Source organism: Chelonia mydas, chromosome 9, assembly GCF_015237465.2.
Source record: "Chelonia mydas isolate rCheMyd1 chromosome 9, rCheMyd1.pri.v2, whole genome shotgun sequence".
Classification (NCBI taxonomy): Eukaryota; Metazoa; Chordata; order Testudines; family Cheloniidae; genus Chelonia; species Chelonia mydas.
In genome coordinates, this window is record NC_057855.1 from 55,215,515 (window position 1) to 55,235,399 (window position 19,885).

The following is a 19,885-nucleotide window of genomic DNA, read 5'->3' on the forward strand; positions in this document are numbered from 1 at the left end:
GTAGGGAGTGAAATGGTACCCCTTTGCACACCGACATTGGGTCCAACCACCAGCGGAGGGAGGTTAAAATCACTTCTGGGACAGTGACCACCATGCTCAGGCTGTCTCGACCTGGCCAATATACTGTTGACAGCCAGGCCTGAAGTGGGCAAAGCTGAAGTCTGGCATGCCTGGTTACATACGTGCATGAAGCCATGTGCCCCAGAAGGCTCAGGCCCATCTTTACCGTTGAAGTCGGGAAGTTTTGAAGGCTGCGGACAATGTTCGCCAGCGACTGAAAGTGGGTGTCCAGTAGGAGAGCTCGGGCATGTTAGAAGTCTAAGACTGTCCCGATAAACTCTACTCTCTGGATTGGTTCCAGAGTCGACCTTTCGGTGTTGAGCAGGAGGCCCAGCTGGAGGAACATGTCTATGGTGAGTCAAATGTGGGATTGTACTTGGTCCCTGGTGCGGCCCCGAATAAGCCAGTCGTCGAGATACGGAAACACTTGGATCCGTTGACGATGAAGGAAGGCTGCCACGACAGCCATACACTTACGGAACACCTTGGGAGCTGTGGACAGGCTGAAGGGAAGGATGGTAAATTGGTAGTGTTCGTGATTGACCACAAAGCGAAGGAAACGTCTGTGCGCTGGATGAATCGCTATGTGGAAGTACGCGTCCTTCATTTTAAGGGCGGTGTACTAGTCTCCAGGATCCAGGGAAGGAATAATGGTCCCCAGTGAAACCATGCAGAACTTCAACTTTACCATGAATTTGTTGAGTCTGCGCAGATCTAGGATGGGTCGAAGCCTGCCCTTGGAGATTAGGAAGTAACAAGAGTAAAAACCCCTGTCTCTTAGCTTCCTTGCATCCTCCTCAATCACTCCCATGGTCAGGAGCATTTGGACCTCCTATGTAAGGAGTTGCTCGTGAGAAGGGGACCTGAAGGGGGACGGGAAGGGAAGATTGGAGGGAGAGGAGAAAGAAAACTGAGGAGAATATCCCTTTTCCACCGTGCAAAGAACCCAATGGTGTGAAGTTATATGGGACCACGCACGGTGAAAATGGGAGAGATGATTTTGAAATGGAGGGGAAGGATCCTGGATGGTGACTGGCATGCCGTCCTCAGGTGCACCTTCAAAAGTTTTGCTTAGGCCCCGCCGGTGGTTTGGGAGGACCCTGATTCTGACTGGGTTTGTGGCTGGTAGATCTCTTCCTACCACCTCACACGCACCTTCTAGTCCTGCCTCGGTTGAAGACGGTGGTAGGACCATTGAGGCTGCGGCTTAAAGGGCCTGTGCTGGGTAACTGGGGTGTGCATTCTCAGAGAGTGCATGATAGCCCTGTAATCTTTCAGGCTCTGTAGTCTAGAGTCTGTTTTGTCCGAAAACAGGCCCTGCCCATCAAATGGAAGGTCCTTCAGGGTCTGTTGTAGCTCTGGCAGCAGGCCAGATACCTGTAGCCATGAGATGCGTCACATGGCTATGCCCGATGCAAGGGTCCTAGCCGCAGAGTCTGCCACATTTAAGGAGGCCTGCAAGGAGGTCCTAGCCACCTTTTTGCCTCTTCCACTATGGCCCCAAACTCATCCCGGGACCCCTGAGGAATTAACTCCTTAAATTTCAACATAGAGCTCCACGAATTATAGTCATAACGGCTCAGGAGCACCTGTTGGTTCGTGACCCTGAGCTGTAGCCCCCCTGAGGAGAAAATCTTGAGCCCAAACAAATCGAGATGCCTGGCGTCTCCCTTTTCGATTTGGGCGCCGAAGCCTGTTGACCATGCCGCTCCCTTTCATTCACCGAGGCCACCACTAGTGAACACGGCTGAGGGTGAGTATAAAGGTACTCATACTCTTTGGAGGGGACAAAGTATTTCCTCTCCACTCCTCTGGCCATCGGTGGGGTGGAGGCAGGGGTTTGCCAGATTGTCTTGGCATTGGTCTGGATGGTGCAGACAATAGGCAAAGCTACTCAGGGACCAGGGCCTTCCGCTGAAAGGATGCCACCACTGGGTCCTCCAACTCCACTACCTCCTCAGCTTGGAGGTACATATTACGTGCCACCCTACGTAGAAGGTCTTGGTGGGCATGAAGGTCTATCGGGAAAGAACCCGAGATTGCTGTCCCTGCCACTGCCCTCGTCCGGAGAGGACAAGGAGGATGCCACAGGGGCCAGGGAATCCTGTGGCAGAACCTGCTTGAAGGATCTTGTTTGCCCAGGATCTGCTACGCTGGGGTCTGGGGCCTGCGCTGGGGTAGGAGCAGTTGCTTCCATATTCTCCGGAGGAGGACGACTTATGGTGGCCTCTGGTACCTGAGGTTCTGAGTGGGCTGAGTGGGAGGCCATTGACAGAACCCCTTGGGCTCGGTGGTACGCCCACAGGGTCCAGAAGGACCATTGTGAAGGCTCCTGATTAGGGTCTTGGCCTTCTTCCTGCCAGTGACCCACATCACCCTCACCGTGGCTTGGAGCGGGGTAGGCTGAGCACAAGCTGCCCTCAGATTGTGACGACCGTGAGGCAGAGCGTGAGGGCCAAGGCAGTGCGGAGCGTGCCTGCATCAACTGTACGGGGTGTGTTGCGGATCGGTACCGGGTCGCTGGAGAGCGGTGCTGCTGTGGCGATGGGGAGCAGTACTGGGATTGAGATCGGTGCTGATGACTGGGCCAGTACCGGGATCCAGATCTGGACCGCGACGACAACCGCCTGCAGGAGCGGTGTTGGGATCAGCTCCAGGAAAGAGATTGGTGCTCTGATTGGTGCCGGGAGTGATGTCAGGAGCCTGAACAGTGAGTATGACTGATGGTGCAAGTACGACTGGCGCCACAAGAGAGAGCGGCATCGGGACTGCGAGCGGCGTCAGGATGGGAAAAGTGGATGGGAACCTGGGAGGCAGTGACCATGAAATGGTCGAGTTCAGGATCCTAACACAAGGAAGAAAGGAGAGCAGCAGAATACAGACCCTGGACTTCAGAAAAGCAGACTTTGACTCCCTCAGGAAACTGATGGGCAAGATTCCCCTGGGAGAATAACATGAGGGGGAAAGGAGTCCAGGAGAGCTCGCTGTATTTTAAAGAACCCTTATTGAGGTTACAGGAACAAACCATCCCGATGTGTAGAAAGAATAGTAAATATGGCAGGCGACCAGCTTGGCTTAACAGTGAAATTCTTGCTGCTCTTAAATACAGAAAAGAAGCTTACAAGAAGTGGAAGATTGGACAAATGACCAGGGATGAGTATAAAAATATTGCTCGGGGATGCAGGAGTGTAATCAGGAAGGCCAAATCCCACCTGGAGTTGCAGCTAGCAAGAGATGTTAAGAGTAACAAGAAGGATTTCTTCAGGTATGTTGGCAACAAGAAGAAAGCCAAGGAAAGTGTGGGCCTCTTACTGAATGAGGGAGGCAACCTCGTGACAGAGGATGTGGAAAAAGCTAATGTACTCAATGCTTTTTTTGCCTCTGTCTTCACGAACAAGGTCAGCTTCCAGACTACTGCACTGGGCAGCACAGCATGGGGAGGAGGTGACCAGCCCTCTGTGGAGAAAGAAGTGGTTTGGGACTATTTAGAAAAGCTGGACGAGCACAAGTCCATGGGGCCGGATGTGTTGCATCCGAGAGTGCTAAAGGAGTTGGGGGATGTGATTGCAGAGCCATTGGCCATTATCTTTCAAAACTCATGGCGATCGGGGGAGGTCCCGGACGACTGGAAAAAGGCTAATGTAGTGCCCATCTTTAAAAAAGGGAAGAAGGAGGATCCTGGGAACTACAGGCCAGTCAGCCTCACCTCAGTCCCTGGAAAAATCATGCAGCAGGTCTTCAAGGAATCAATTCTGAAGCACTTAGAGGAGAGGAAAGTGATCAGGAACAGTCAGCATGGATTCACCAAGGGCAAGTCTTGCCTGACTAATCTAATTGCCTTCTATGATGAGATAACTGGCTCTGTGGATGAAGGGAAAGCAGTGGACATGTTGTTCCTTGACTTTAGCAAAGCTTTTGACATGGTCTCCCACAGTGTTCTTGCCAGTAAGTTAAAGAAGTATGGGCTGGATGAATGAATTATAAGGTGGATAGAAAGCTGGCTAGATTGTCGGGCTCAACAGGTAGTGATCAATGGCTCCATGTCTAGTTGGCAGCTGGTATGAAGTGGAGTGCCCAGGGGTTGGTCCTGGGGCCGGTTTTGTTCAATATCTTCATAAATGATCTGGAGGATGGTGTGGATTGCACCCTCAGCAAGTTTGCAGATAACACTAAACTGGGAGGAGTGGTAGATACGCTGGAGGGTAGGGATAGGATACAGAGGGACCTAGACAAATTGGAGGATTGGGCCAAAAGAAATCTGATGAGGTTCAACAAGGACAAGTGCAGAGTCCTGCACTTAGGACGGAAGAATCCAATGCACCGCTACAGACTAGGGACCAAATGGCTCGGCAGCAGTTCTGCAGAAAAGGACCTAGGGGTTACAGTGGACAAGAAGTTGGATATGAGTCAACAGTGTGCCCTTGTTGCCAAGAAGGCCAATGGCATTTTGGGATGTATAAGTAGGGGCATTGCCAGCAGATCGAGGGACGTGATCGTCCCCCTCTATTCGACATTGGTGAGGCCTCATCTGGAGTACTGTGTCGAGTTTTGGGCCCCACACTACAAGAAGGATGTGGAAAAATTGGAAAGCATCCAGCGGAGGGCAACAAAAATGATTAGGGGACTGGAACACATGACTTATGAGGAAAGGCTGAGGGAACTGGGGATGTTTAGTCTTCAGAAGAGAAGAATGAGGGGGGATTTGATAGCTGCTTTCAACTACCTGAAAGGGGGTTCCAAAGAGGATGGATCTATACTGTTCTCAATGGCAGATGACAGAACAAGGAGTAATGGTCTCAAGTTGCAGTGGGGGAGGTTTAGGTTGGATATTAGGAAAAACTTTTTCACTAGGAGGGTGGTGAAACACTGGAATGCGTTACCTAGGGAGGTGGTGGAATCTCCTTCCTTAGAAGTTTTTAAGGTCAGGCTTGACAAAGCCCTGGCTGGGATGATTTAGTCTGGGATCGGTCCTGCTTTGAGCAGGGGGTTGGAGTAGATGACCTCCTGAGGTCCCTTCCAACCCTGATATTCTATGATCGGGACCGGATCTGGGACCGGGAGCAGTGCCTTGTTCGCATGCGCGGAGATGGCGGAAGTATTAGGGTTGGCTTGCACCTAGAAGGTACCGTACGAACCGGAGGCGGTGCCGCAGTCTGCAATGATGCCGGCTCTGTGAGGGCGATGAGGTTTCGCGCCACTGCGAACTTCTCCAGTGTTGACAGAAGCCGGGGCTCAACCACGGTCCGGGTTGGGGAGCCTGTGCGCACCTGACTCAACGGCTCCTCTCTGGGTGCTGGAGTCAACAGTGCAGATATTGGTGCTTGTACTCTTGGTCGCTCTGGTGCTGGGCGTGACTCCAAGGCTGGTATAGCAGATGCTGGTGACTGTTGAGGTGGGACAGTCGTCTCCGGCTTGCGCTGTCTCTTCTGGCCCGGAGATAGAGAATGGCGCCGGGTCACTTGCACTGGCTGTGGTGCTGGAGAGGTCTGGTGCCGCAGGCCTCTATCAGACTCCAACTGCAGTGCAGTACCTGATGCTGCCGCCGGGGCACTGCGCACCGAAGCGCCTGGTGCAGGAACTTGGTGCGTCGATGGAGGGCTCGGGCTAAGGGCCACCTCCATAAGGAGCTGCTTGAGGCTAAAGTCCTGCTCCTTTTTGGTCTGAGGTCTGAACGCCTTACAGATCCTACACTTGTCAGCCTGGTGAGACTCCCTGAGGCACTTCAAACAGGAGTCGTGGGGGTCTCCCATTGGCATAGGCTTTGAGCAGGTTGAGCAAGGTTTGAAACCCAGAGCCTTGGGCATGAGCCCAAGCAGCGGGCAGGGAGGAGGGGAAGCACCCCTTCCAACCCACTAATTTAAGTCTAAACCTATCACTATCTCTTCAACAACTGCAACTATACAATTATAACAACTATCTAACCACAGGAAGCAAAAAGCTAGGGAAAGTGGAAGACAGCTATTGCTCTACAATTCCAACAACCATCACGGGTGGTAAGAAGGAATTGAGGGGGTGCTGGGTCAGCTGGGGTATATATCCAGCGCCATGAAGACGCCACTCCAGGGGGCTCCACAGCCGACCCACCGGGTGTTGCTAGGTTAAAAATTCTCAGATTGTGCATGCGGTGCACACACACCTAATTGGAATCAATGCGAGCAAGCACTCGAAGAAGAATAGGGTGAGCATATGTCCTGTTTAACCGCTGGCCTAGATATCATAATTTTTGTGGGGAAACTGGGCATTTGTCCTATCTGCTCTTGCAACTGATGACTTGTGGTGGCAGCACTGCTGCCAGCAGCAGTGCAGAAGTAAGGGTGGCAATACGGCAATGCAGAAGTAAGGGTGGGCATGGTATTGACACCCTTACTTCTGCATTGCTGCTGGAAGCGGCACTGCCTTTTCAGAGCTGGGCAGCTGGAGAGCAGCAGCTGCTGGCTAGGAACCCAGAGGTGCCAGAGTTATGAACTGCAAAGCCTAGAGGTGCTGGGGCTTAGCCCTGGCAAGCTCCAGCACAAATTAAGGACTGCCCACATGGTGGGGCTTGGACGAGCAGTGACACCAGGTAGCTCATATTCTCTCAATGTAGAGAGGTGAGGAGAGGCGAGGGGAGGAGGGAAATAGGAGCAGAGTGGGTCAGATAGAAGCACAGAGAGGAGGGGGGCAGAAGGGTCGAAATCTACTACCAGTGTCCTGTTTTCAGTTTAGGGAATTATCGTCCACTCTAAGTACAAAACAAAGAACTATTAAGCAACACTGTAATTGAGCCCAGACAGGCGTAGGGAAGGGGGGCCCTCCAGCTGTAGCTAGAGTTACTGTGCCAATCCAATACTGAGAGTCGAGTGCCGACATCCATGGATATAAACTGACTGATCATTGCGCACTGAAAGAACTGGGGAGAAAGCATCCAGCCAGAGGCTCTACAGGAGGTGTGGCCAATGGGTAGTTTAAATGTAAGACCTTTGGCTGTTGTTCATCAGCGTAGCTCCCCTGGCTTCTGATTCACGCCAGCTCATGATCTGTCCCAATGTTATGCGTACCCACGATGAATTCCATACCTCCCTCCTATTTGTTTCTCAGTGGCTGCCCATCAGCACTCATGAAATGCCATGTAAAGATGGGGCATCCACCCCAGAAACCAGCTGGCCAGCCTGGCAGAGATTGTTCCACACCCAAAGGGATTCAGATGGATTTAAACCCAGCACTCACCCTCTCACTGATGGCATGGTGCTTGCTCGCTAGCTCATCCTTCTCTGCCCGGGTGTGTGCCAGCAGGTCCTCAAGGCGTGAGAGCTCCTTCTGCAGCATACGGTTTTCTTCTTGCATATTGAGTGGAGACATTGTTTCCCACACAGCTGGAAGGAACAAGAAAGGTGGATTAGCGGTGTGAGAAGGTCCCAACCAAGCAGGCCACGTGGAGAGCTAGCTGTGGCATCAGCCTTCGCGGCAGGAAGAATGACCTTGTGGTTAAACCACTGAACTGGGAATCAGAAGATCTGGGATCAATGTCCAGCTCTGCCAAAGAATGCATGTGTGCCCTTGGGTGAGTTACTTAATCTCTCTGTGCCTCAGTGTCCCTTCTGTAAAATGGGGATAATAATCCTTCCTTTGTCTATTTAGATTGTACACTCTTTGAAGCAGGAACTAGATGTACATAACCTACCTCAGTGGGGCTCTGATCTCACCTGGGGGGCCCCTAGATGCACCAGTATATACATATTACCATGGTGATTGATACCTTCTCCCTTTTTACAGGGTGGGACAGGTTTGCTGTCACTCTCCTGTGTCACATGTTGCTGACAATCAGGTACAAAGTTGATCCTGTGACTCTCCCAGCCCTGCTGCAAACCACCTAAAAACACTTTCCTCATTTTTTCCACATACTCAGAATAAATTGGCTGGTTACTCTCACGTGGGATAGTGAGAGTTGAATTCAGTTAAATTATTTAACATTTAAACCATTTCTCTTCAGGATCCAACGGGCAGGTTTGGATCATTTAAAAATACCCAGATTATTCCAGCTAGCTGAATGGACCCCTTAACTATCCCTCCTACCCCACCAGCCCCATTGCTCACTCAATCAATTCCCCACTGCACTGCTGATTTCCCTGTATGCCTTCTCCGACCTAAGACAGACGCTTCTTGGGCACCCCATGGCCCCTCTCCTGGCCCAGAAGAGCTCATTCCCATCCTGTACCTTGGGATGACTCTTCTGCCAGGCTCTCAGTGATGATCTGCCGAATCCTGGCTGGAACTGGGGTGGGCATGGCTCGGTCCCCCTCTCCTCGCACAGTCAGTGTCTTGTCCTCCTTGCTGGCTTCTGGGCTCAGGACCGTGTCCTGTAGTTTCTGAAACATAGATGTATGTTACCCTTTGGCTGGAATCTGGTCAGACAATCATGAATGCTGAGTAGACATTAACCAAACCAGAGTGCAGGGGGCTGGCAGAGCTCATCATGCTGTCAACGGATGCTAGCATACCCTGGCTGAGAAACACTCATACCCCATCCCACACCCTCAGCTGTCCACATAGGCAACTCTTTAGCGGGGGGCTACAATTTCAGGATGACTCCAGCCCAGCTGCCCCTTCCATTGCAGGTCTGCCCCTTTAAGGGGGCCTTTGCCTTACACTGCCAGGAGCAGCAGAGGCCATGAACCTTTGCAGCTCTGGCATGGCCCAGTCACCCCCCTGGCCTAGGACAACTCTGGAGAGGAGGAGACTTCCTTTAGAGGCACTCTCTCCCCTGCACCAATGGCCATCAGAAGCCAAAGGCTCTAATGGGTGTAACACTGGCCCGGATTCCTCTCTCCCATAGATGCACACCCTTCATTCCACCTGAGAACTGGAGGGGTCTGTGATCACTGGCCTAGCAAAGGATTTCTAGTTAAAGCAAGTCGCACAATATCAGAGCCTAAAGCTCGATTGATGCTGTCCAGTGAAGTGGCCAAGTGCTGTGGATACAGGGGCAACGTAAAAGAGCTGTGCAGGACAGGGAAGGCAGGGGACCCCAATGCTGCACTGGCAAAAGCGCTGCTGCATGACTACCTAGTCCCTCAGGCCTGTCAGCAGTAAGGCCTACGAGATCATTCCTGCCATCCTCACGCTGGCATCATCAGTGGGGCGACCTGTTTATGTCGAAACTCTGCATTTCAGACACAGCCCTGGGCTGGGGGAGGGTGTAGCTCTGGGAGCACCCCTATACCACATATATAACTGTATCTGTTACAGCCTGTGATGGGGCGCCTGCCCACACTGGGCTCTAAGGGGTTAATAGAGCGCCAGGGTGGCTGCGTAAGAGGCAGCCAATCAGAGAAGGGCTGAGAGGAGCAGCCAGTCAGGGCCCGGCAGGCCCATACAAGAAGAGCGGCAGGGGAGCACATCTTCAGTAGCTGCCTGGAGCTTGAGGAGGAAATATCAGACTCCTAGCAGGAGGAAGGAGTGCTAGCACCTTGGACAGAGCAGTGCTGCTAGCAGCGACCGGGGGAGCGGGGAGCTAAAGACTGCTCCTGGATGGCTGCAGGGATTTCCAGACTGAGGCCCTGAGGCAAGGGCAAAGAGGGTGCTGGAGAGCCATTGGGAGGTGGCCCAGGGAAATGACCTAAGGAGTTGGAGTGGATGTAGCGAGTGGCAGTCATCTACAGGGTCCCTGCGCCGGGACCTGGAGTAGTGGGTGAGTCCAGCTCCCCCCACCCCACCCTGCCAGTGAGGAAGTGGCCAAACAATTGGCTGCTGTTGCCACTGAGAGAAATGGCTGGACAGCAGACTGCAGTTCCCCTGGAACAGGGGAGAACAGAGCATGATGGGGCCAGAGGGCAGTGTCATGAAGAGGACACCATGGTCCTTGGAGTGACATAGGTGCTGCAGCAGAGGTGATGGCAGTGAGTCACCACCACAAGAATGGCTGGCAGAGCTAATTCCCGGGACAGCCAGCAGGAGGCTCTACCTTGGTGAGTCCCACCCCATCACATAGCCCTTTTCAGGGTGAAGTTTGCTCCCCACCATACCTTCATCCACCATTACTGGCAGACCAATGTTGGAGCAACCCATGGTTCCTCCTACTGAGCTGCTCCCCTAGGGGAGCATCTGGTGCACAACCCCCATGTGTCCCCCAGCAGCCAAGCTAAGACCTGGTGACTCTAATGCAGCCACAGCAGGGTAGCCTTGCTCCCCAGTCCATTGTGGCAAGGCTAGTCATAGGCTAGCCCTGAGTGAGGTCCTCAAGGTGAACAAAGCCAGAATCAAGCCCTGGCTGGGGAGCACGTAGCTAAGGGCCATATGTTTAAAGGTGTTTAGGTGTCTAAAGTGGAAATAGGCACCTGGTGGGATATTCAAAAGCACCTAAAGCATTTGAAGGAGATGACAAGGTGTCTGCCTCTTTAGGTGCCAAAAATGCCTTTAAAAATCTGGCCCTTATTATCATAAATGTCACACTTGACTTCACATCCCCTCAGACCTGTGAGCTCCTCCCACGCACCCCACTCTTGACAGTGTACTGTGATAAAGTCAGGACAAATGGCTGCAAGGGGATGGGGGTAGAAAACAGACCCAGAAGGTTAAAAGGCCCTCCTCCCTATCAAACTGGGTAGCGCTGACTACAGGTCAATCAGGTTCAGCTGAGAAGAGGGTTACCTGGGGTAAATTAGGATCAGCTGATTCCAACTAAGGGCTGCCTGAGACCTTTTTAAACCCTCCCCTATTGGGAGAAAGGCGGGAAGAGAGAGAGAAGGAGTCAAGCTTCCAGTAGGCGAGGAGCAGCAAGACAGCAAGCCTCACCAGGAGGGGAAGCTGTATTCCCTCTCATAAGGGAGGAAAAACAAGCCCAAAACACTGGATGAGAGAAGGACGGACTGCCCCTGTGCAGCCAAGAGGGACTATTTTACCCCAAGCCCGTCTCACCAAGGCTAAAAAACAGCTGAGTCTGGTGAGAACGAGAAGGTGCCTTGCCACACATGGGGTCAGGGGTGGATACTCTGAGTGAGACTTCATGGCAAACCATCTCAGGGCAGGGGAAATCGCCCCCAACAAGAAGAGAAAAAAATGGAGGATGTAGTGAAGACATTGGTGGAGGCTACGGCAGCCCAACAAGAGGCTACCAGGGTTCAGATGGCTACCCAGCAGGAGTCAGTGCGAATACAGCAAGAGACGAATCAATTATTGATGAGCCAGGCGGCCCAGGATCAAGCCACCCTGCATGAGGCTGTGAACCAGCTAAAGGCCCTGACCACTCTGATGCATGGCCCCCATGGGTTCTGGCCCCTGTGGGCAAGCAGCTACTTACAGAAGATGATGATGGACGATGACATAGAGGTGTATCTCCTCGCGTTCGAGAGAACAGCCCTGCAGGAGGCCTGGCCCCAAGACCAGTGGGCAAGTATCCTTGCTTCTTTTCTGTGTGGGGAGGCCCATTTTGACATGACAACAGAAGCAGCTACAGATTACACCCATCTGAAGGCAGAGATCCTGGCGAGGTCTGGCATGACGACAGCTATAAGGGCCTAGCGGTTCCATGCGTGGAAATACCGGGACAGCCAAGTGCCTAGGTCCCAGCTGTTTGACCTGATCCACCTAGCCCAGAAGTGGCTGTGCCCCGAGACCCATAGCCCGGAGAAAATTGGGGAAATCGTAGTTTTGGACAGGTACATGAGAGGGCTACCCTCAGACATACAAGGATGGGTCAGTCAAAATCCCTCCTCCTGTGACAAGCTAGTTGCCCTCACAGAGAGGCACCTAGCGGCCCAAGAACTTTCTCGGACCACCGGGGAAGGAATGCGCTGGAATAGGAGGCAAGTCTCTGCACCGAGGGCCCAAGTTGCCTTAGCCCTGGGCAGAACTATTGAGGGGAGGAAGGAGGCAGAAGAGCAGCTGGAGATCGTGGAGGCACTTGGGGACTGGGGGAGAAAGATTCGGGGGGGGGGGTAAGGCCCAATAGCCCGAAAAATCGGGGGCTACCCCGAGCAGGGTACAGATGTTATGCATGTGGGAAAATAGGGCATATAGCTGCCCAATGCCTGAACCTACAAGAGCCCATGCAATATGACCTGGGAGATCTAGGAGGAACATGCGACCTAATAAATCTAATAGGGGTTGCGATGGTCCCTCATAGGTATATTAGACCAGTTCAAATGAATGGCATACAGACCACCGCATTAGTGGACTTGGGAAGTGCGGTCATGCTGGGTCTCAGAAAAGCTGGTCGGGCAAGACCAACTATCCCGGGCCAAATGCACAAGAATATCCTGTGTACATGGGGATGTCAATTACTACCCGACCATCCCGGTAAAAACAGAAGTCCTGGGAGACCCCACTAAGGTGATGGTCAGGGTGGTCCCAAAACTCCCATATCCAGTCCTCATAGGACGAGATTTCCCAGGGTTTGGCAGCCTACTCCCCGTAGAGCAGTCAGAAGAAGGTAATAATCCTGAGAGCAATGGGATGACCCCGATAGTTAGCACCCCCACAGGTCTTCCATGAATTTGCCCAGGATTTGTTCTCTCCCCCTGGAAAGCCCAGGAAGATTCAGCGAGAAAGGAGGGCAGATAAGAGGAGGGGAACGAGAATCTTGAACCAGAAGCCTACACTCGTAGGGGAAAGAGTTAGCCCAACTGACAAGGGGACTATGCAGGGGGTCAATGAACAAGTAGCCGGACCCAGTTCCCCGGGGACCTCCCCCCCAAGAGGGAGACAGAATTAGATCCCCTGAGTCTAGGCAAATTGGACCTTCACTGGAGAATTTTGGGCAGGATCAGGCCAATGATCCGACATATAACAATATTTGCAAAGAAGTAGTTGAGGTGAATGGAGTCTCTGTGGAAGGGACAGCCCAGGGCCATATTATATGATAAAGAGGGATCTGCTATACAGAGTAGTCCAGGTCCAAGAGCAAGTCGTGGAACAGCTCTTAGTACCACAGAAGCATCAGAGGGGTGTCATGGATCTAGCCCACAGCCATCTGTTCGGGGTGGGGGGGGCATCTAGGGGTAGATAAAACCTTCGATCGAATTCTGCAGAGGTTTTTTTGACCTGGAATTTATGCAGTGGTCCAACAATTTTGCACCTCCTGTCCTGAATGTCAATTACATGGACCCTGACCACACTTAAGGGCCCCTTTGGTACCTCTGCCGATTATTGAGCGAATAGCTATAGACCTAGTAGGGCCACTGGAGAAATCAGCCCAGGGCCGTCAGCCCAGGGCCATCAGCACATAGATTATGCCACCTGATACCCCAAGGCCATACCCCTATGAAACACCATGTCCAAGATCATAGCTAAGGAATTAATCCAAATTTTTTTGTAGAGTAGGGATACCCAAAGAGATCCTGACGGATCAAGGAACCCCCTTTGTGTCTAAATTAATGAAGGATTTGTGTGCAATGCTCCACATATGGACCATAAGAACATCAGTCTATCATCTGCAGACCAATGGCCTCGTCGAACACTTTAATAGAACACTAAAGAACATGATATGGAAGGTGGTGAGCCGGGATGGGAAGAACTGGGACACCCTGCTGCCATACCTAATGTTTGCTATAAGAGAGGTTCCTCAGACTTCAACTGGGTTTTCCCCATTCGAGCTGTTATATGGTCGCCACCCACGAGGCATACTGGACATTGCCAAAGAGGGTTGGGAACAACAGCTGAACCCAAGGAGAAATATCACTGAGCATGTGTTGCAGATGAAAGACAGGATAGCCCAAGTCACCCACATAGTGCGGGAACACAGGGAGACGGCTCAAGGGGCCCAACAGACATATTACAAATCACCGAGCGACAATCCGAAAATTCCAGGTAGGAGATTGGGTAATGTTGCTCGTACCCACAGCAGAGAGCAAGCTCTTGGCCAGGTGGCAGGGGCCATACAAGATAAGAGAAGCCATTGGAGAGGTCGACTGTAAGGTCTGACAGCCTGGTCACCGGAAGCTGGAACAGATCTATCATATAAACCTGTTGAAACCTTGGCAAGACAGATAAGCTCATGTGGTCGCTCTAGGGTTGCCACCCCCCAAAAGCAACCGGCACGGCCAAGTGGAAATATCCCAGGAATTGACCCCCTCCAACGAACTGAAGTGATCAACATGATCAAACGCAACCAGGATGTATTCTCGGGAAAAACCAGGCAGGACTACCGAGGTTCACCATCACATCCTCACAGAGCCTGGAATGAAGATGAATGTCAAGCCATATCAGATCCCGGAGGCGAAAAGAGAAGAGATCAAGACAGAAATCAGGAAAATGCTGAAGTTAGGAGTCATTGAAGAGTCTCAAAGCCAATGGTCCAGTCCAGTTGTCCTAATACCTAAGCCTGATGGCAGTACGAGGTTCTGCAATGACTTCCGGAAACTGAATGATTTATCCCAATTTGATGCGTACCCTATACCCTGGATAGATGAGCTAATTGACCGATTGGGAAAAGCACGATTTTTGTCCACCCTTGACCTGACCAAAGGTTATTGGCAAATCCCCCTGGCCAAGGCCAACAAAGAGAAGATGGCCTTTTCAACACCAGAGGGACTATATCAGTACACTGTCCTCCCTTTTGGTTTACATGGGGCTCCCACAACTTTCCAACAAGCTGTTGTGTCCACATGGCAAGTATGCGGCCGCTTATCTCGACAACATCATTATACATAGCCCAGACTGGGAGACGCACTTGAAGAAGGTGAAAGCAGTCCTGGACACCTTGAAGAAGGCTGGGCTAACTGCAAATCCCTCCAAATGCGTTACTAGACTAGCGGAAGCCAAATAGTTCGAGTATATCGTGGGGAGGGGCATGGTGAAGCCCCAACTGAACAAGTTAGAGGCAATACAGAATTGGCCCCGACCAGTCCAGAAGAAACAGGTCAGAGCATTCCTTGGACTAGTTGGATACTATAGGCGTTCATCCTGCACTTTACCACCAGGGCATGCCCGTTAACAGATCTAACAAAAGCCCAGGGCCCAGACATAGTAAGATGGACCAGCATGGATGAGGAGGCTTTTGCAGATCTGCAGACCACCCTCTGCACCAACCCAGTGCTGCTAGCCCCAGATTTTGAGATGGAGTTTATCTTATAAACCGATGCCTCTGAGGTTGGGTTGGGAGCAGTCCTTTCGCAAGTGGTCGGAGAAGAACACCCAGTACTGTTCCTCAGTAGGAAACTCCTGCCCAGAGAACGTATATATGCCGTAGAAGAGAAGGAATGCCTGACAATAAGGTGTGCCGTAGAAAGCCTACTCGGATGGAGGTTTACCCTCATCATGGATCATGCCCCTCTGAAGTGGATACACAAAAACAAAGAAAGAAATGCAAGAGTAACAAGGTGGTTCCTGTCGCTACAACCCTTCCACTTCAGAGTACAACATAGGTCCAGAATCAAGCATGGCAATGCGGATGGCCTGTCAAGGGTCCATTGTTTGCCGACCCAAGTAGCCTAAACCCATAGTGTTGAGCCGGGTGGGGGGGATATGTGATAAACTCAGGACAGATGGCTGCAAGTGGGGGGACGGGGGTAGAAAACAGTCCCAGAAGGTTAAAAGGCCCTCCTCCCTATCAACTGAGGAGGGATGACTACAGGTCAATCAGGTTCCTCTGAGGGTTACCAGAGATCAATTAGGATCATAGAATATCAGGGTTGGAAGGGACCTCAGGAGGTCATCTAGTCCAACCCCCTGCTCAAAGCAGGACCAATCCCCAATCAAATCATCCCAGCCAAGGCTTTGTCAAGCCTGACCTTAAAAACTTCCAAGGAAGGAGATTCTACCACCTCCCTAGGTAACGCATTCCAGTGTTTCACCACCCTCTTAGTGAAAAAGTTTTTCCTAATATCCAACCTAAACTTCCCCCACTGCAACTTGAGACCATTACTCCTTGTCCTGTCCTCTTCTACCACTGAGAATAGTCTAGAACCAATCAGCTGAGGAGTTACCTGAGGTCAATTAGGATCAGCTGATTCCAACTAAGGGCTGCCTGAGACCTTTTTAAACCCTCCCCTGTTGGGAGAAGGGGAGGAGAGAGAGAGAAGGAGTCAAGCTTCCAGTAGGCGAGGAGCAGCAAGACAGCAAGCCTCACCAGGAGGGGAGGCTGTATTCCCTCCCATAAGGGAGAAAAACAAGCCCAAAACACTGGATGAGAGAAGGAACGGACTGCCCCTGTGCAGCCAAGAGGGACTATTTTACCCCAAGCCCGTCTCACCAAGGCTAAAAAACAGCCGAGTCTGGTGAGACCGGGAAGGTGCCTTGCCACAGTACATGCAGGGTGTTGAGAGCCTCAGACCATGTCTACACTACAGTGGCATAGTTACGGTGCTGCAGCTGTGCTGTTGTAGCAGCATAGCATAGATGCTTCCTGCATCGACGGAAGGGGTTTTTCCCATTGATGTAGCCAATCCACCTCTCCAAGAAGCGGTAGCTAGGTCAACAGAAGAAACTTTCCATTGACCTAGCTGCGTCTACATTGGGGTGTTAGGCCAACCTAACTGTGGTGCTCAGGGGACAAAATTTTTCACTGCCCTGAGCAAAATACCTGGATCAATCTAATTTTTAAGCGTAGACCAGGCCTTTTCTTCACTGTTACCCTGAGGTAAAAAAACACACCTTAACTAATGCATGTGAGCCATCCTGAGGTTAAAAAGCCCAGTGAAGACCATGCCCTTTAGTTGTACCATGAGGTAAACTAGACACGGTCAACCCCAGACAAGGGTATAGGGCTGACCTCAGTGAGTTACCTCATGGTAAAACTGAAAGGCCTGGTTTTCACTGTGTTTTCCCTTAGGCTAGCTCCCACCATAATAGAGGCTCAACTTAAATGTATACCCCAATTTAAAAAACATAGTAAGAGAACCAAAAAAGAGGCACCGTGGTTAAACAACAAAGTAAAAGAGGCAAAAAGGCATCCTTTAAAAAGTGGAAGATAAATCCTAATGAGGAAAATAAAAAAAAGAACATAAACTCTGGCAAAGGAAGTGTAAAAATATAATTAGAAAGACCAAAAAAGAATTTGAAGAACAGTTAGCCAAAGACTCAAAAAGTAATAGCAAACTTTTTTTAAATACATCAGAAGCAGGAAGCCTGCTAAACAACCAGTGGGGCCACTGGACGATTGAGATGCTAACGGAGCACTCAAAGACAATAAGGCCATTGCAGAGAAACTAAATGAATTCTTTGCATCGGTCTTCACTGTTGAGGATGTGAGGGAGATTCCCAAACCTGAGCCATTCTTTTTGGGTGACCGATCTGAGGAACTGTCCCAAATTGAGGTGTCATTAGAGGAGGTTTTGAAACAGAGGAGGTTTTGAAACAAATTCATAAACTAAACAGTAATAAGTCTCCAGGACTTGATGGTATTCACCCAAGAGTTCTGAAGGAACTCAAATGTAAAATTGCAGGACTACTAACGGTCATCTGTAACCTATCATTTAAATCAGCTTCTGTACCAATGTGATGCTAATTTTTAAAAAGGGCTCCAGAGGTGACCCTGGCAACTGCAGGCCAGTAAGCCTCACTTCAGTACCGGGCAAATTGGTTGAAACTATATTAGAGAACAAAATTGTCAGACACATAGATGAACATAATTTGTTGGGAAATAGTCAACATGGTTTTTGTAAAGGGAAATCATGCCTCTCCAATCTACTAGAATTCTTTGAGGGGGTCAACAAGCATGCGGACAACGGAGATCCAGTGGATATAGTGTAATTAGATTTTCAGAAAGCCTTTGACAAGGTCCCTCACCAAAGGCTCTTAAGCAAAATAAGCAGTCATGGGATAAGAGGGAAGGTTCTCTCATGGATTGGTAACTGGTTAAAAGATAGGAAACAAAGGGTAGGAATAAATGGTCAATTTTCAGAATGGAGAGAGGTAAATAGTAGTGTCCGCCAGGGATTTGTACTGGGCTCAGTCCTATTTAACATATTCATAAACGATCTGGAAAAAGGGGTAAACAGTGAGGTGGCAAAATTTGCAGATGATACAAAATTACTCAAGATAGTTAAGTCCCAGGCAGACTGCGAAGAGCTACAAAAGGATCTCACAAAACTGGGTGACTGGGCAACAAAATGGCAGATGAAATTTAATGTTGATAAATGCGAAATAATGCACATTGGAAAACATAATCCTAACTATACATATACAATGATGGGCAGGAGCGGCAGGTTTGTATAATTTTTGGTGGTACCCAGAACAGGTCCAAGTCCCGATACCCCCACCCCACCCCACACCTGCCTTGTAAGCCGATATATATTTCTTTAAAAATAATGTAAAAATGGACTGGAAACAGTAAGTGTTTAACAGTTTCCCTATATTGCACAATGTGGATGTGTGTGGAGGGATGAGGCCTCTGGCTGGGGGTGTGGGGATGAAGGGTTTGGGGTGTGGGAGGGTCTCAGAACTAGGGCAGCGGGTTGGGGTGCAGGGGTGGGGCCCGGGAGGAGGGGTTCACGGTACGGAAGAGGTTAGGGTGTGGGGGGTGAGGGCTCTGACTGGGGGTGAGGGCTCTGGGGTGGGGCAAGGCTGGGGATGCAGAGTTTGGGGTGCAGGCAGGCTGCCCTGGGGCTGGGGCCAGAGAGGAGGACTCCACAGTCCCCCCAGCCCTCTCCCCGTTGGCAGCAGTGAGCTCCCAGGGCGGGGGCTCCCCTCCCCCAGGCAGCACACTCACCAGGCAGCATCACTGCACGTGCTCCTAGGGGCCGGGCCTCTCTCAGGTCCAGGAAGCCCCCTCGCCTCCCCTGTGGTGGGTGCTGGGGGCGGGGAGGGAGCTGCCATCACATGTGGCCTCCTCCCCTGCTGCTGCCCCTTTCTGTAGCTTCATGGGGGATGGGGCTTCCCCTTGCCCAGAGTGGGGCAGTAGTGGTGGGTGGGGGTGGGGGGCACGGATCACATGATTGGACACTCACCCAAGCCCCAGCAGCTACTCAGGTGAGGTCCAGACTCCGTCTCCCAGAAGCCCCCTTGGTGTCGCCTCCCGGTGGGTGCCGGAGGAGGGGAGGGCTGCCAATCATGTGTGCGCCTCCACCCCTCCTCCCCTTGCAGGTGCAGCAGCCACCTCAGCCTGTCGCCGGCGCCGCTCTTGTGTTGTATGCAGCAGCAACCGCCGCCGCTGGAGAGGGAGCACAGTACAGACTGGCAGGGCAGCTGCCCACTTGTGGCAGAGATGCTCCGGGGCCCAGGGGAGGCAGCGGGGACGGCAGACATTCCTGGAGCCTGGGCACCACGGGCCCATACAACTCACCACCCCTGATGATGGGGTCTAAATTAGCTGTTACCACTCAAGAAAGAGATCTTGGAGTCATTGTGGATAGTTCTCTGAAAACGTCCACGCAATGTGCAGCGGCAGTCAAAAAAGTGAACAGAATGTTGGGAATCATCAAGAAAGGGATAGATAATAAGACACAAAATATCATGTTGCCTCTATATAAATCCATGGTACGCCCACACCTTGAATACTGCGTGCAGATGTGGTCACCTCATCTCAAAAAAGATATATTGGAATTGGAAAAGGTTCAGAAAAGGGCAACAAAAATTATTAGGGGTATAGAACGGCTTCTGTATGAGGAGAGATTAATAAAACTGGGACTTTTCAGCTTGGAAAAGAGGCGACTAAGGGGGGATATGATAGAGGTCTATAAAATCATGAGTGGTATAGAGCAAGTAAATAAGGAAGTGTTATTTACTCCTCCTCATAATACAAGAACAAGGGGCCACCAGATGAAATTAATAGGTAGCAGGTTTAAAACAAACACAAGAAAGTATTTTTTCATGCAATGCACTATCAACCTCTGGAACTCCTTGCCAGAGGGTGTTGTGAAGGTCAGTATTATAACGGGGTTCAAAAGGGAGCTCAATAGATTAGGTCCATCAA

At 51.1% G+C, this 19,885-nt stretch overlaps 1 protein-coding gene across 1 annotated transcript in view; it reads right to left on the bottom strand.

Annotated features, from left to right (window-relative positions):
• CROCC2 (ciliary rootlet coiled-coil, rootletin family member 2) overlaps positions 1–19,885 on the bottom strand; it is a 212,359-nt gene that overhangs the window by 179,310 nt on the left and 13,164 nt on the right. The window contains 2 exon segments of the mRNA XM_043522756.1: positions 7,267–7,412; positions 8,255–8,405. Coding sequence (XP_043378691.1) covers positions 7,267–7,412; positions 8,255–8,405 — 297 coding nt within the window.